Source organism: Sceloporus occidentalis, unplaced genomic scaffold (assembly GCF_023333645.1).
Source record: "Sceloporus occidentalis isolate IW3139 unplaced genomic scaffold, rSceOcc1.0.p SCAF_13, whole genome shotgun sequence".
Classification (NCBI taxonomy): domain Eukaryota; kingdom Metazoa; phylum Chordata; class Lepidosauria; order Squamata; family Phrynosomatidae; genus Sceloporus; species Sceloporus occidentalis.
Window position 1 is genome coordinate 8,117,573 of NW_028316993.1, and position 17,690 is coordinate 8,135,262.

A 17,690-nucleotide genomic window follows, 5' to 3' on the forward strand; every position below is an offset into this window, starting at 1 on the left:
GGTGGAGGACCTACAAATGCCTAGAGAAGTGTTTTCTCTATGAACTTCTCCAACACAACTCTTGGACTTAGAGATTCATAGAGGAAATCAAAAACGCAAATAATGACATCCGCAAAAGTCAAAGCCACAAATATGGAGGACCGACTGTATTTCAGTCATTGATACCTCGAAGGCATCTTCATTTTCCATCCTGAGGACATAATATATAATGGCAATGTGCCTACGCAGGTAAATCCACTCGGTGGCATGCATTTTTCCCTTTGGGATCATAAACAGCAGCTGCTTTAAAGATTATGCCTTTTTTAAAAAAGAGACGCGATTACCGATTGTGTTCATTTCAGCCGCTCACAACAGACTTAGCCAGGGCTGTTCCTGCATAGTAATTCAATCTGCACAATATGTCCTTAGCAGTCCATAGAAAAGATTAAGGGAAGTAAAACACACACACCAAATATCTTTAATCCCATTTAATTCCCATTATCCTTGCTGGCCAGGATGCAGGAGGAAAGTCATTGCCTGTGGTCCTTCTTCCAACTCAGGAGTGGAGAATGCATAGACCTCCAGGTGATTTTGGATTGCAGCTTCCACCATCCTTTGTAATTGGTTTCATTGCCTAGGGATAATGGGAATTGTTCCTCATGGCCATGGTCCCTCTGGTCAGACAACCATAACTGGGGTATCATATACACACACCCTACACACAAACACACACAACATTTCACATGAAAACTGGGATATGTGCAGCCAAGCAATATCAAAGTGTGGTCAAGACAGCAAAAAAGTGATTGATGAAAAACACAAAAGCTAAGAGGTGTAGCACCAGTTTTCTTTTGCTTGAGCATCTTTGGAGGCATTCACGCTCATTATTTTTTGTCCCAAGGAGATGTGGGTTCCCGCAATGATGCATATCGGGTTTGTTGTTCCCATGTTGTTTTGGGTTTGCAAATTTCTTCGAGTCATTCTAACCCCTTTTGATATTTGCACATATCATTTCAGGATTAAATGGAGCTGCCTCCATTCCCTCGAACGATACGGAGTGATCCGAATCGATGTGCCCTTTTGGACTGTCAGGAGTGTTGTGTATACAATTAAGCAAAGCAGTTATCATCCCATCCCGTTTTCTTTTGCATTCTCCTCCCTCAGAAGGAGGGCAGTGATCTCTTCCTTCAGGTGCTCTGCCCTTTTCCGAGCCTCCTCACTTGCTCCTGGGTCATCCGTTTCCACCAAAACTTCCAGGACCGAGCGCAGGGCATCCGCGTTCCTGACCGACTCCATCTGTTCCCGGTCGGCTTTGATTTCTTCCACCCAGTCCAAATATGCCTGGAGCAACCCCATGTCGGACAGAAAACTGCTTATGATCTTGAGCTCTGGCTTTTTATGACTCAGCTCAGAAAGCACTTTCCTCCCAGTTTGGCTCAGTCGGTTCCCCACAATGCTGGAAAAAAAGAATTGAGATGGGTTTTAAACCATGCCGGGGGAAAGTGATATACAGACATCTATACCATCATTTGAAGCGTCATGGCGCCACATACATGAACAAAGGTCCTGCAAACCTGGTTTGTTATCTATTGAGATCAAAATGCAGATTGTACTAATATTTAGAACCAGTCCATCAAGTACTTTGGGGGCACCTCCTAAACAAATTCCTCTAAGATACACATTTATGAACCAATTGACCAAATGTGATATTTTGATTTAGGTTGACTGGCAAATGAAAATAACTCGCCCTAACCAATTTTGTGTCCGACTTAGCCTGGCATCTTGTTAGTGGCATTTGTATTATTGTGTTCTTTTAAGTAGTTTCCAACTTACAACGACCCTAAGACGTCAACACATTTTTTGAGGCCAAGAGTGTGTGACCTGCCTGAGATCACCGAATGGGTTTCCATGGTCAAGTTAGGATTCAGATCTTGGTCTCCAGTCTAACACTCAGAACACTATGCCACCTTGGCTTCTATAAGAACAGATACTAAATACACATGTGTACGTTTCTGTTACACATGTGTATACCCTTTTGGCATATTTGAGTAAGTTAAGGCTATCAATGGTTGAAGAAATGTGAATCTTTGCACTGTAGCTCCTTCAGTTTTGCAGGGGTTTGTTGGTTGTCACCTCTACATCTGCCCATTCTATTCTTTTGCAGGGCTCTTTGTAATGATTTGTTGGATCTGCACTGGAGTTCTTCCAATGTCTTTTTAAAACCAGGGGGTAGTTTTTTGAGGTAGTCCTATGTTTGAAGGCCAATCTCTCTCTCTCTCTCTCTCTCTCTCTCTCTCTATGTATGTATATATGACTGCATTTGCATTTCTACTTTTTTGCTACCTTTTGTACCATGACAAAAAAGTTTAAAAATATCAGAAACCCTTGCCCATTTCCTCCATGTATACCTATTCGTGTGGAGCTCACTCATTTCCCTCTTCTCTTCTGGTGAAAAACAGAAGTTTAAAAATAGACCTGCTTTCTATTCCTCTAATCTTCAAAATATCCTCTCACAAGCAATGCCGAAATGTCTTGGCTTTAGAAATATGAGCCCCTTGCAAGTGAAACTGTCGCAAAATTGCAAAACTTGCAGCTGGGTCTCTTGGAAAGTGTGGAAGTCCACAAATGGAATCTCTGATGGAACAGAAAGACCTGTAGTGGATTAAACCAGTGGTACTCAAATGTTTTACCCTTGTAAAGCACAAAGTCCACAACACAAAAAACACAAATATGCACATGGATGTAGGCCAGAAAGGAGAACTGTTTGGGCCATAGGCTACAGGTGACCAAAGGGGCAGTTTCTGTGGAGCTTTCAGCTCCCCTGGTCCCTCTCATCATGTCAACAACAACAACAATAATAATAATATGCTGTGTATTTTGGACTTCATGACTGTTGGTCAAGCTGCTTGGGATCTCTGGACGTTGAAGTCCAAAATGCCTGTATCACCAGGTTCCACAAGGTTCTGTACTGAGTGCTGATCTTTGTAAAAAATCTGACCATCTCTAACTGGTTCTTGAGTTCTTTCTGAAATAATTTTGCTCTGCTAGGCTTCTAATTACTTTGCCAAGTCTTTGCAAAATTTATTGCACTGGAATGTCAACTGAGGGAACTCACGTCAGAAGTCGGAGAGTGGTGTTGCCCATCAGGGAATCCACTATATTATCCAGGCCACTGTCTGTGATCCCTGTGATATCCAGGTAGAGCTCTTCAAGGGTCGTGTTATGCTGCAGAGCATCCCATAAGCTTCTCACTCCCTCTGAACCCAGGCAGTTTCCACAAAACCTATTTGGGTCGGGGGAGAGGGAAAGAAAAAGCAAGACACTTAACAGAGAGACCATATAACGCATCTATCATTTTCTAAGAGAGAGCCTTCTTGGTGGCTGCTTCCAAGTTATGGAACTCCATTCCTCAGGAGTGTCTCTCTCCCATGCGCCTTGTAGCACTGTGTTTTTATAACCTCTTATCTTGGAAGCATTTTGAACCTTCCACACTTCTCATAAACCGGGCAATTGTCTCTTGTGGTCTCTGTTACTCTGGTGCTGACCTCCAATAAATATAACCCAACCAGTCAAATTATTAATCTTTTAAGTGGAGGACAGACTGTTCACCTCAGCTGTTATGCCCAGATAATATGGAAACCCATTATCAAATTTGCATTGTTGAATATTTCTGTTCATGGAGCCAGCCATTGCATTTCTCCTGGTCTGTTTCCCCCCAGTCTGTCTCCATCCCTCACAAGCAGTTAGTCAGAAAGCCTCACATTCAGGGCTTTGTTATCTATTTATTAGGATCGCTTACATGTCATGACTGTGGTGAACCTTTGGCTTCCCCAGAACCCTTCAAGCTAAATGGTACAAAATTTAGGTGAAGTAAAAAATAACAAAGAGTCCAATAATCTGGCCTGGAGAACGGTGTTGGAGAACATGGAGGATTGCAATATTTAGAAGCATTAAGTGTTCCTGTTGCATTTGTATTAAGTTTGTATTAAGTGCAAAGGAGCCAGTGTGGTGTAGTGGCTTCACTGTTGGATGAAGATTCCAGGAGACCAGGGTTCAAATTCTCCCTTGGTCACTAAAATGGGTGACCTCAGGCAAGTAACATTATCTCAGAATCAGAAGAAGGCAATGGCAAGTCTCTTCTGATTAATTCTTTCCAAGAAACAACTATGAACAGGTTGCCATTAGTCAGAGTCCACATGAAAGGCACATAAGACAAAAATTGAAAAATTAGGCTTGGATATATCAGATCCTTCCACAAAATCTACTTATAGGTTTTGGAAGAAAGAATGTGGTGAAACAAATATTAAAAGACAGGAGCTAATGCCCAAACTTGTGAAGGTGATGATATGAAACCTCTAATAAAGGGAATTAAAAACTTTAATTTTTGTTTTTAGGTATTGATCTGAAGAAACCTACCAAGAAAACCACATGATAGGTTCACCTTTGGTCACCATAAGTTAGCGACGACTTGAACGCACACAACAACAACAAAACGGGAAGGGCAAGAATCTGACCCCTCTTCTCCTCTCTCTTCTGCTGATTGAATAGAATAAACTCTTTTTTAATTTTCAACTCAATTTGCAGCAATTGAAGTAAGCCAAGGACAAAGTACGAACGTGGGAGGAAAACTGGAATAAAAAAATGGGTTGATAGAGGATAAATCAGGACTGTGCCTGACACATCTGGACAGTTGGAGTGTATGGTTTTATACAAGTTGAGACTAGCCTTTAAACACCAACATTATAGGGTATAAAAAAACAAAACAGGACTTTTGAGGAGAAGAAGTGATAGGCATTCCTGATCACTCACAGCAGCCGTTTCACCCGACACTCCGGAGATCTCAGTATTGCAGCTTCTATCACCGCTGCCTCCTGATCCAGAGAATTGTATCGCAATCTGGAACAGAAAGGACTCGTTCAGAATGCAGATCCCAATCTCATTGAAGGGCAGTGTAAAGAAGGCACCACAGGCCCACCCTGATAGAGGTGACACCACTCCAGCTCCCTCAATATAGAATGGAAGAGCATATAGGTTTATTTGTGTGTGTGTGTGGGGGGGGGGGGGTTGAGCTATGTGGCCATGTTCTGGAAGAATTTATTCCTGATGTTTTGCCAGTACCTGTGGCTGGCATCTTCAGATTTTTGGTGAAGATGCCAGCCACAGATGCTGGCAAAACAACAGGAATAAACTCTTCCAGAACATGGCCACATAGCCCAAAAAACCCACAAAAACACTATGGATGCTGGCCATGAAAGCCTTTGACTTCACAAAAAGCATATACTTTCCACTAGAGTTGACCCAAGACATTATGCTGGACAAAGAAGAAGAGGGTGTTCCCTCCCACTGAACTGAAAGGCATCCCAGTTTGTTACTTTTTCAAACGTCAGCCAGTTTAGTGTTCCTATTCTTCCTTACACAGAACATCCTTTGACTTGTAGTTCTGTTAACAATGTAGATCTAAAGATCAAACATACAAAGCTGAGCATACTCACAAACCAACCCCAAAGACTTCAAAATGGCCACAAATGCAGACATTTATCTCTCCCCAAAAAGAAATCTCCCAAACCCTCTCCAACCTTTGAAAAAATAAAACAATGGCTGAAAAATGGCCCAAATGGTAACTGGAAGTGAGTGACATTAGGTCACTGCCATCATGCTGAAATGCAGCCCACCAGAAAGGCATCATGGAGAATGGTCTCTGCCCCCTCCACAATTTCCCACACTGATTGTATTATAAAGTGGGTCTCCCCTGAACTGCAGCTTTCTTTCAAAGCAGAGAAATGGTTAGTGCAGTGCCCTTTCCACATTTGGCCATGGTCAAAGCAAGAAAATTGCAGCAGCAAATACTCACTGGAGTGTTTCACATCGATGGAGAAGCCCTTGCAATCGCCTCAGACCCCTGATGCCCATGTTGCTGTAACTTAAGTTGAGATTCCGGAGCATCTTGACCTCTGAGCAGCCAAGAACATAAGCCAGAGCTGCACAGTCCGCAGGGTTCAAGGTTACCTTGAAAAGGTCCACCTCGTCCAATTTGGATGCTGCCTTCTGAGTCACTTCATCTTGATGCAGCTCTGCCAGGCAGTGCAGCAAAGATAGCAGCTTCCGGTCTGATTCATATTGAATCTTCCTTCCTAACCAGTCAGCCAAAGGCATAAGGGGATCACCTGTCAGGCGGCCTGTCAACCCTCCCAGCTTGCCCTCCATCCTGGAGGTCAAGAGTCCCATGAAGAACCTGGAAAACATTTGCAGGCTGTCCCACTGTTGGGGTCCACTCAAGAACTCCCTGGTATAGCTGAGAAGTCTGTCTGATGAACCAGTTGGCGGCGATAGATTTCTCTCTGCCTCTCCATCTTCTTGAGCACTGCCATCCCACCAGAGATCGAGGCAAGATGTTAACTCCTCAGTACTGGGGTCTAAAGTTACTACAGAGTACATTGCAGCTAAGAACTCTTGTATGGTTAAGTGGAAGAAGCCATAGACCTCATCATTTTCCTTGAAGAAGATCCGGTTCAAGAAACTACCAGGCAGGTTCTGTGGGTCAAACCCAAAACCTCGTAACTCATCCATGTAGAATACTGTCCGTTTTCTCAGTGTGGCAGCATAAGCTAGCTTGCCAAGTTGCAGTACTAGGTCTTTCACCCTTCCCAGAGTGCAGTTTGGTCCTCCTGATGGAGACTTGTGTAAACGAAGGATGGTACACAGATACTGACGGTAGACTTCGGTGATGGTGCTGGGTGGAGAGGCTTCCATCACTCCAGCACAAGGGAAGAACTCCCCCAGCGCTGTGCAGAGAATGAAGCAGTACAGGGGAATAAAGCTGAGGCTGGCTAAGCCATCATGGATGGAGATGTAGCTGAGCACAGCAGTGGCACGCTTGGGATCCCGGAAGAAGCGGAAGAAGTATTCCCGGACATGCTGTTCTTGGAAGCCAAGGATGACAATATGACGGTCAAAGAGATCTTCTGGAAGGCTAGCAGAAGGCCTGGATGTGACCACAATGGTTGACTCAGGCAACAGTGTCCCAGAGACAAGCCCATGCACCAGCTCTTTGATGTGAGCAGGCTGATCAGACCGGAGGCATGGATTCTGGCTGTCCAATGGATGCCTAAACTCATCCAGACCATCTAAGATTACCAGGAGCTCCCCAGGCCGATCTAGCAGCTCAGGGAGAACCTCACTCAGATGGATGTGTTTCTTGCGGATCAACTCCTCAAGACTCTTAGGGGTTGTGATGAGGCTGAGCTCTCGGAAGGAAAAGTCCAGAAGGCAAAGGAAACCTTGGAAAGATGCCCCCAGTGCCCAGTCATGGAGGATCTTCTGTGTTGCTACACTTTTACCAATACCAGCAGCCCCACTCAGCATCACACGGAGAGGTGGGGAACTCTCCCCAGTAAGTGGGGAGACTAGCTGGGATAGAGCCAAGCGGCGGGGGGCATGGAGGGAGTAGAGGCGTGCTCGGCGAGAGGCCAGATGCAAGTAGTCATGACTGGCAGAGCCAGAACGAGGGCTGTCAGACAGCAGGAGGTCAGTGTAGCGGATCTCTATGTGCCCACATGATTCTGTATCATCCACGTTGGTGCAAAGCTTCTCTGTGCGAGTCAGCAGTGAGCGGCGGTGATTCTGCAAGGCAGCTGGCAGGTGAGCAATGATATAGGGAAATTAGAAGAGCAGAATAGATCCAGAAGATTGTTCTCAGAAGATCATTCAGAGCTTGAAAAGGTAATATTTTGGAATGCCACTCCCAAAATCCACATCTCCTTATCATGTCAATGCAAATGGCCCAATCTGCAGAAGCCCCAGATCTGAGCTGCAGAAACCTCGTCTGATAAATGCCATAGACATTTTACGTTTCTGGAATGCAAGTTCCAGAATCCCCTAACCAACATGGCTGCTGGCCACAAGATTTAAGAAATTCTGGGAATTGTAGTCTCCAGAAGTCCTGTTTTAAAGTGTTGGGATAATTCTAAACAATCATAAGCTACTGAATGTTAGAGAGCAAAAGTCCAAAACTCCCATTTGGAAAACGTCCATGTTGGAGCCATCCGAGATCAACAGAACTTTTCATTCTTTCGCAGGTCAGTAAAATAATTACCCAGCCTGTTTGGCTTAGTTTACTATGAAGCAGCATAGAAATGTAAATGCTAAATGCTATTTAGTCATTGTGTGCCTTCTAGTCATTTCCAACTAATGTAAAAACTAAGGCAATCATATCACAGAATATTCTTGGCCAAGATTTCTTCTGGGGGAGGTCATCACTGCCTACCCTTAGGGCTGAGATAGTGTGACTTCCCAAAGTCACCCAGCTGGTTTCTGTGGCTGAGCAGGATTCAAACCATGTTTTCCCCAGAGTCCTAGTCCAGCTGGCTGAATGCAACATTAAATATCACCCTCTTCATCCTAACCTGGCTTGTCCTTTATCCTGGCTTCCTCGCAAGCCAGAGGACTTCAAACCCAGCTTTTGTTCTTGGTTTATGATCCATGCTTGTTTTGGATGAACAATCCAGGATCCCTAGTTCAGACAACATGCTGAAAACAGGAGAGGGCAATAAAGCCAGGTAAATGCTAAGCTGTCTGTGTAATTCCAATAGTTTGGTCAAACAGATGGGGAATCCTAAGGAAGGACTTCCATTGCACTACCCCTTTGGTCTCTTTATCTTTGATTGTATCTCATTTTGTTTCTAAATTAGACTGTTTGTGTTAAAAATTAATAAAAAATTAATCACAGGAAAACAAAATGAAAGAAAAGTGGAGAGGGCTCCTATGCTTTTAATGGTGGTGCAGAAGAGGTATTTCAGGAGTTGTTTCTAGTGACTCAACCAGAAAATAAGCAACAACTGCTGAATTCCTTTCTTTTGCACAGCCATGCAAAAGGTCTTACCAGCTTTCAGTCTGGCAGCCCCAACTGGGATAATTCTTTCTTTCCCCCTTCAATCTCTGCCCTGCATTTTTTACCTGAGGAAGCCGCCTTACTATGCCTAATGATAGGGTTGGCCATAAACTCGTGTGTGCTCTTTTCTCTGTGTGTTCTCAAACACCTGAACTATCATTTCTTGATGCAAACTAAGGCATTTACTTTACATTAATTACCTTTGAGTTGTCGGCTCAGGCCTCTTCGGAAAGGCAAGTCATTGCTCTGCTCCTGATCTGGTGAGGCAGGAAAAAAATATATGTGTGGATCAAGCACATAATGCCTCCCTAAACTGCAAACCAGTGTTCCACCAGATGGATCTATGGAAGTGCAAGTGGAGTCATAGGGCCATAACTGTGTAGTGTGAAAGGGCCCAGCTCCAACAAGCCTTTACAGCATTTGTGGATTTTAATTGCAAGCAGTTTTAGAAAGCAATCTTGGCTGAAAGACAAGGTTATAAATATAATAAAAAATAGTGAACAGGAACATCAGGGTGAACATGAAGCAACCCTAGTGATTGTTATAAGATTCCAAGTCCCAGCAGCCCTAGCCAGCATAGTCAGTGGTGAGGAGTGCTAGGAGCTGAAGTCCAACAACCCCTCAAGGTGTTTCCACCACTGTCCAACATGGTGATGTGGGAGAATGACTTACCTGCAGACATGTTCTGAAACTTGTACTTCTTTGACTTCCAAAATTTCAAGAGAGATCTTCTAGGTTTAGATGGAGCTGGAGCATCTGGAAAGAAAACCAAGCGTTGATTTAGAAACAATATAAGAACTTATACTTGCTCAGTCTTGTCTCCACACTGGCATATCTTGCTCTCTTCCCAGAGTAGGAGTGGACCCTGGAGTTGAAAGGGCTCTCTTCTGGCATCTTCCAGAGCTCTGGAGGGCTGTACTTCATGTCATACCTGCCATTCTGAATGACCAAAAATGAAGTTGAGTCATTTCTCGTTGCTTTCTCATTTGTTTCAAGGGGCTCCGTGCAAAAAAGGAGTGGGGATTTTTTGACCAAAGCTATTTTTGAAGTGCTGGGGATCTTGGGGAGGGGTTAGTGTCTCAGGGGCTGTACTGAACCCACAAAAGGCTGTAAATGACCATGAGCTACACATGGTGAACCTGTGACCAAGTGTGTGTTGCTGTGATACCTGGCTGGACTGCAGGAGGTTCTCCATTTTTCTCCTCTGGATAATATGTCTGCAACCAATGCTGCAGCTCAGGACAATAGACCTCACACAGCTCCTGAAGCTCCTCCAGGAATTTCTGGCTTTCCTCAGGCTTCCTGCTGACCCTTTCCAGAAGTGCAATGACTTGGTTGGTCTTGGGGTTTGTCTCCAGCAAGGAGAAATACTCTGGCTGGGTGAGGAGCTCACAGTCCCGGAGTCGACGGAGCAAGGGAGCTGGGTTGGGTTCAATCCAGCGCAGAAGCCTTTCCCGGTGCTTCTGGATTAACTGAGTACAGTCTGGGGGTGCAGCCATCTGCAAGAGAGGAAAGAAGAAATAACAGGGTTAAGCAAGGAAGTGTGTGTGTTTTAGGATTGCCAGGATCATTCCAGGCCTTGAGACTTCCAGGCCAAAACCTGAGAGAGAGGGAGAGCCTGTGGTCATGTCATTAAGCATTGTACATCAAGTACCAACCACAACTGTTCACAGGTTGTTTGTCAAACACAAACTGAGAGAGAAAGCATATGCTTCTGTTTGGAAATGAAGACAGTAAGCAACTAAAGGTTCCTAGACCAAGGTGAAATGCAGGAGCTATTGGGAAGATGGGATGATGGATATTTCATCTAGCCCTCCTTGCTTCTGCGGCAGAGAGGAGTGTGAGCCCTGGCACTACAACAGCTAGAAGAGAAGGAGGAAATAAGTAAATACATAGACCCTCTAGAGAGTATATGCAAGTTGCAGCAAAAAATCAGTGAAGTCTTGGAATACCTTGGAATACATAAACCCTCTAGACATGTGCTTTTGAGGAAGAGATTTGGGGATCAGTGCCATACCTTATCACCCAAAGACTGTTTGCTCTCTCCCTGAGTGGATATTCATTGCTCTACCAAAGTACTACTCAGAGTAGCGATCCAGGGAACAATGTCAGTCTGTAAGTCATCACCTGCTGTCCTGTGGTGAGCTTCCAGGGAAGGAACAAAAACAGTTGTAACCAGTGGGCATAAATATAGTACTGGAGCCTAGCACACTGGGATATAAATATTAATAAATGTCTTTCTCATGGGTAAGAATGAATAGTTTTACATTTTCCCATCTCCTTGCTGCAGAGGAGTCATTGAAAAGTGGACTGTTTGCACTTTGGGACTTATTCTGCACACGCAAAACATTTTTGTGCAGAAAATTGCACAAGGGCATTTTCTGTGCAGAAGTCCTATTTTCTTTATAGGGAATTTTCTTCTATGAAGAAATGCTGTTTTCTGTGCAGAAAATGAATTTTCTGTGGGGGAAAAAGAGAGTACATTTATCATACAGATTAAATCCCAACTGCTTAGTCTCTTGCCCTTCTAGGATTATTTTCCTTGTGGGTTCCCAACACTTAAGAAAACCATATTTCAACCAATTTTTGAATATTCTTTCATCCTCACAAAAGGATGGAGACAAACTGGATCTCAAAGGGAGTATCCATACCATTGGAACTATGAACAACATATTGTACATTTTAATTGGTCCAATAAAGGTATCACTGTTTTGTGGATTTTGGATGTTATTGTACTTTCCTAGGCTGTGTGTTCTTCCTCATTAATAACATTTAGCATTCGATGTTGCCTAGGCAACAATCCTAATTTTCATCCATAAAATGTTGAAGGAGATGCTCTGTTCTGATATAAGTGCAACAGATGCATCCTATGAAATGCTTCAGTTTGTAGTTTGGTGAGGAGATAAGAGCTCTAATACACCTCCCTACACTACAAATCCCAGGATTCCATAAGATGTTGCCATGGCACTAAAATAGAATATGTTGTTATTATCGTTGTTATTGCATTCAAGTCATTTCCAATTTATGGCGACCCTAAGGTGTCGCTATCATGAGGTTTTCTTGGCAAAGATTTGTTCAGAGGAGGTTTGCCATTGCCTTCGGGCAGGGAGCATGTGGACTTGGCCAGTGGCTTTCATGGCCAAGCTGGGAACCAAACCCTTGTCTCCAGAGTTATAGCCCAACATTCAAACCACTAAGCCACGTTAGCACTATAATTTTGTAGTGTGAAAATTTACCACCACCACCACAACCACCAGAATTTTCTGTCTGTGGTTGCATCCTGAAGCCACAGACTCATAATATATGAGCTGAGTTGGATATAAAAACAGAAAGGGTAAGCTATCTGTTTTTCAGAAGCCAAGAGAAAATTCAAATACTGCAGTGAGGAATCATGATTGCTATGTGGTTCAAGCCATCCAAATTGCTTCCTTAGATGGGGTCAGAGGGGAAGCAACCGCACTGCAGGAGCCATTCAGCAATATATATATATATATATATATATATATATATATATTCCTATTAATAACTCGGTTACATTAACCGACAAAATTGCTTGGAGCTGTCTTTCAGATCAGATGCTGTTCTAATCAGGGAAGGGCCACAACTAGTTAACAGAACCAAATGTTTCTCTTTATCATGAATTTTCTCCAAGGAGACAGAGGCAAGGCGCTGATAACGGAAGCTAAGAAGTTGAACTTTCATTCTAGCAACCCTAGTGATAAGGGAAATTAGTTGCTGATCGAGGCCAGAGGTTCAGTTAACTTTAGACTGAAGAATGAGATCTGAGTGCCATGCCTTTACCCTTGTGGGGCTGCCCTCTGCAATCCCAATCCAGGCCCAGGGAGCTGCTGAACATCAATGCTATGGATCTGTACCAAGGAATATTCTTCAGTTGGTACCACAGAAGTGGGAATAATGCAGTCCTCCCTATATTGCTGAATTACAACTCCCATGATCCTTAACCGCCATGGCAAATGGTGAGGAATCCTGGGAGCTGCAGTCCAGCAACTTCAAGGGCTGCTGCCATATTGCAGAATCAATGCCGTTTGACACCACTTTAACTCTCATGGCTCCATCCTATGAAATCCTAGGAACTGTTATTTGTTAGAGCAGCAGAGCTCTCTGATAGAAAGGGGGTAAACATCTCAGAAAACTACAAAACTCAGAATTTCATAGCCGTGAGTCATGGCAGTCAAAGCAGTGTCAAACTGCTTTAATTCTGCAATGCAGATGCGGCTTTTTGTTGCATGGTGAGTTGAATTCAGCTAGTGAGTAAAGGCATGTAACGGCTGATAAAACACCAACAGTATGTGCTGTTCTGTCTCAACTGGAGAGGGCCCCTGTATCTTTAATGGTTGTGTAGAATCATACTGTCTTAGAGTTGGAAGAGATCACAGGGCCATCCAGTCCAACCTCCTGCCATGCAGGAATACACCATCAAGGCTCCAAAGAAGGAGACTCCACCACTCTCCAAGGGAATGTGTTCCACTGTCAAACAGCTCTTACTGTCAGCACATTCCTCCTAATGTTTAGAGGAGGGAATTTCAGCATGTGTTGCTAGTTAGCTGGGCTGGGGTCCATTCACAATACGCCATTCTAGCATGGTCATTCCCTTTAACTGCCATGGTTCCATCCCATAGAATCCTGGGGCTTGTAGTTTGGGGAGGCAGTCGAGTGCCCTGGCTGAGAATCCTAAATGCTCTTCCCTAAAATGCAATTCCCAGGATGGAACAGGGCAGTTAATATGGAACAGCACTGCTATGCAGTAGGCCTTTGCTATTGTTGTTGTTGTGTGGTTTCAAGTACAGTGGACCCTTGGTATCTACTTGGTATCCATTGGCTGTGGATACCAAAATCTGTGGATGCTCAATTCCCATTAAAGGCAATGGCATAGAAAGGATGTCCCTTATATAAAATGATAAAATTAAGGTTTGCTTTTTGGAATATATATATATATGTATGTATGTATGTATGTATGTATATTCAAACTGTGAATAGTTGAATCCATAGATAAGGAATCTATGCATTCAGCGGGCTGACTATAACTCTATCATGTGAATGGACCCATGTTTCGTGACATGCAACCTCTAATGATATTTTCTTTTCTATCCAATCATTAAAGGTAGAGGACGCATTTCCAGCTTTCAGTCTGACAACCCTACCAAAACTCTGCTCCCTTTTCATGCCTGTCCGATGGATTTCATGGCCATCTCTGCATCCTTGGCATGGCTCTCCGATGCCATGGACTAGGCAATCCCTAGTCCGCTGCACTTGTTGATCAGCAGGCATCTGTTAAACATCCGGCAGATGCGAAAAGGCACGGAGGCTCTGTCAAAAAAGGACCGGGGACCCTGTTCTCGCACAACAACATTCAACCAGCTGGGGAGGGGTGTTGCTGCCATCTGGGCTGCATCAGCCTCTGGCTCAAATCCCTCTTCATCCAGGGAGGGTGACCTTGACTGGCCTGTTCTGCATCTCTTCAGCTTAACTACTTCTAGGGGTTATTGGGAGGATAAACAAGATAAGAATTACAAAGCACTTCTGGAGAGGAAAAGTGTGAGAGAAATGATTAAGGATCCTCATAATAAAGCCATAAAGTTGCACCATAAAGCATAGCATGGCTTAGTGGACTCTGTATTCCTTGATAGTTCACACCAGAGAACTTGTGTGAATACACCATCAAAGCTCCAAAGAAGGAGACTCCACCACTCTCCAAGGGAACACAATCCCTTTAAAGCAAGCATCTAAATTTCCTCTTTAAAGGAAGGGTTGATGCAGAAGGGCATAAAGCTTGTCGAACCCATATGCTTTTAAATAAAGCCCATATGCTGTGACAGCCAATGTAGTGTAGTGCTTAAAGTACTGGACTACGACTCTGGAGACCAGAGTTCAAATCCCTGCTCAACCATGGAAGCCCACCCAGAGACCTTTGGCAAGTCACACTCTCTCAGCCTCAGAGGAAGGCAAAGGTGAACCTCCTCTGAACAAATCTTGCCAAGAAAACCCAGTGATAGCTTGGTCTTAGGGTCTCCATAGGTCAGAAACGAGCTGACGGCACACAACAACTACAACGATGTGCTATATTATTTCTCCCTATTTGAAAACTTGGAGGTACAGTAAGGGGGGATGCCAGACTGGAAACTAGCAAGAACTCTTGTACCTTTAGAGGGTGTATAGAAGAAGGAGAACTTTAAAGGGATTAACTGAAAGACAGAGGTTGATAGTGTGAGCTTTTGTAGACTTGAGCCTACTTCCTCAGATGCATGAGGTGGAGGGGACTGCTGTTCTGAGGACCTTGAACAAAAAGACTACAAAGCAAGATTGGAAAGAAAAAGAGCAGAATTGGAGTGTATCAACAAACTGCAGTCCATCAGCAATGGGTTGAAGAGAGACAATGGTTTCCTGGCACGCTACACATATTATAACACTAGCTAACCCCTCCAACCTCACGGGGTCCATTCCATCACATCTTCTTTTTGGCTCCACACTACATCCCAATACTCATTCATATGATTATCCACTAACCTTGGCTTTAGATTTGGCAACTTCAACTAATTGTAAAAAGTGATTACCAACAGGGGGAGGGTGTGCCTAGTACACGGTGTAGTGGTTTATGCAGCTGCGCATGAACACTGATTCTGCATGCATGTTGCACTAGACGAAATATACTTCTGTTCCCCGGTTCCCAACATGTAATAGAAACTTTATTTCTAGAGGTCCAATATTTTCTCCCCAAAGGAAGATGACAACACCCATCATTCCCAGCCAACATGCCCACATCTGGGAGGAAAATATTTGTGGAAGCCTGCTTTGGGAAAAGGGGGCCGAGTGGATTAACAACCGGCAAGCCTGACCTGAATGGAATAGTTGGAAATGTTTTGAATATACCCTCAAATTGTTCTCCAGTGGAGCCAAAAATAACTTTCCCAATTACTGAGTAAGATCAATGGCCTTTTCTAGAATGGTTCCCGATCCTAACAATGCAGAAGAAACACCTATCCTTCTCAGTCAATGTGCCTATTGAAAAACTACCACCACCCCAAGCCTGGAATGCAATAATGTGATTCCTACCTGGTAGCCGAATGTGGAAGGTGCTTCTCTGTGTAGTAACAGTCTTCAGTGAGCTTGCAGATCACCTGTTACCAAGGAGTGGCTCAGGTTAAATATTTACCACAGGAAACACGGAAGTGACTGCCCCATCATGGGCACACTTTCTGGTTGGCTTGAAAAATTGGCCATGCAACCTGGGTTTTTTTTTTGGAGTTGTGCGCCAAACTTTTTAAAACTCTGGGCTATTGGATTCTGGATGTGGCAGAATTCCACTGACCAGCTTTAGCAGGGAGGTAAATAAAATATACTTCAGATACACTCTTCAAATATTTGCCTAATTGAAAGAGATGTCATTGCCAGCACACACATATCCATGTCTACTCAGCATTAAGCCCCAAATCTACAGTACACAAATATACCTGTCTGATAGAACCAGTGTGGCATAGTGTTTGAGTGATGAACTCCAACTCTGCAGACTAGGGTTCAGTTCCTAGCTCATCCATGAAACCCACTGGGTGACCTTGGGCAAGCCACAGACTCTCAGCCTCAGGGGAAGGCAATGGAATACCTCCTCTGAAATCTTCTCAAGAAAACCCCATGATAGGTTCAACTTAGGATCGCCATAAGTTGGGAACGACTTGAAGGCACACAACAACAAACAACATGCACTTTTATTCTTTGCCAGACCACTCTAGTGCATTTCCCTCCCATAAGATTTCAGTCCCCTCTCCCAGTGAAAATTTCTTTCAGTCTCCAAATTTCAAGTATTGCAGAGAGAGAGAAAGGGAGAGAGAGATCCTTTACAACTTGGTAACTTTGGCTGCACCTTTTCACTGCACGCTTAAATGATAATTCTAAAAGTTCAACAGAAGTTTTCAATTACGACAGTGCTAGAAATTTGGAGACTGAAGGAACATTTCTAAGTGTGAGGAGGAGAGACAAACTGGGACATTTTAAAAGCAGCTTCGAAAGTGGGATGACAGAGGATTAACTGGGACTGTCCCTGCCAAAGCAGGATAGCTGGAGGATATATGATTTACCATGCTGTGGGGTTTGGGGAGCTGTAGTCGCGCAAAGGCCAATTTTCCTGCTATGTTTAAGAGGATTTTTACAGTTTCTTAATGAGCAACAAGGTAAAAAGAGTGCCTCCATCTTCACAAATGAAAAGCCTGGAGGATTCAAAAAGGAAGAAAGAAAAGAAAAGACATAATAGAAATAGGGCGGGCGGATTATCCCGGAGGCCCGCACAGACATACACACATGCCATCCCAGCACAAAAGTCATTAAATGAGTGAGGGAAGAGGAGGCTGTTGGATGTCCTTCTGCCCTTGACCTTCTAGCACCATCACCCTTCACTTCAATGTAAAAACAAAAAAAGGGGGGGGGGGAATCTTTGGCTTTCATGGAAGTCTGTAACTGACCTAAACTATCCCCGGCTACTGTCAGTGTGCAATAATAATTTGGCCTGTTAAAAAGCCAATGCAGCAGAGGAGACATTCCCCGAGGGTGTTGGTCAGCAGCATCTGGAGAACAGAGAGACAGAGAGAGGAGGAGGAGAAGGAGGAGGCTGTGACTCTAGAGATCTCTCCCTCCCTCATCTGCTTTCTCCCTCACTATTTCCTTCTCCTTCTCTCTCTGCCCTCCTTCCTTTCCTCTCTTTCAGGATTTATATGTACTTTGCAGTGGTGCAGGGAATCCAGGTTCTGCAGGATCAGGACATCAGGACCCTTTGGGGTTATTCACACATTTTGTTTTGCAGCGCCACCATGCACAT

The 17,690-nt window shown here is 44.0% G+C and overlaps 1 protein-coding gene across 1 annotated transcript; it reads right to left on the bottom strand.

The window, feature by feature from the left end:
• Positions 1-114: 114 nt before the first annotated feature.
• On the bottom strand, positions 115-15,969 carry LOC149304815 (NACHT, LRR and PYD domains-containing protein 12-like). The gene is made up of 8 exons (XM_089478729.1): positions 15,938-15,969; positions 10,035-10,365; positions 9,539-9,622; positions 9,067-9,123; positions 5,831-7,610; positions 4,789-4,875; positions 3,095-3,262; positions 115-1,435 (listed from the first exon to the last, which is right to left on the bottom strand). The coding sequence occupies exons 2-8, from the start codon at positions 10,363-10,365 to the stop codon at positions 1,105-1,107; spliced, it is 2,838 nt and encodes a 945-aa protein (XP_089334855.1). The 5' UTR covers positions 15,938-15,969; the 3' UTR covers positions 115-1,104.
• Between the last annotated feature and the right edge of the window lie 1,721 nt (positions 15,970-17,690).

Coding starts and splice junctions, on each gene's coding strand:
- LOC149304815 (XM_089478729.1), bottom strand. CDS start 10,365: ATGGCTGCACCCCCAGACTGTACTCAGTTAATCCAGAAGCACCGGGAA. Junction 7,611..9,066: donor CCTGAGCCGACAACTCAAAG/GTAATTAATGTA, acceptor CTCACCTGCCAG/CTGCCTTGCAGAATCACCGC. Junction 4,876..5,830: donor CATCGATGTGAAACACTCCA/GTGAGTATTTGC, acceptor TTTCTGTTCCAG/ATTGCGATACAATTCTCTGG.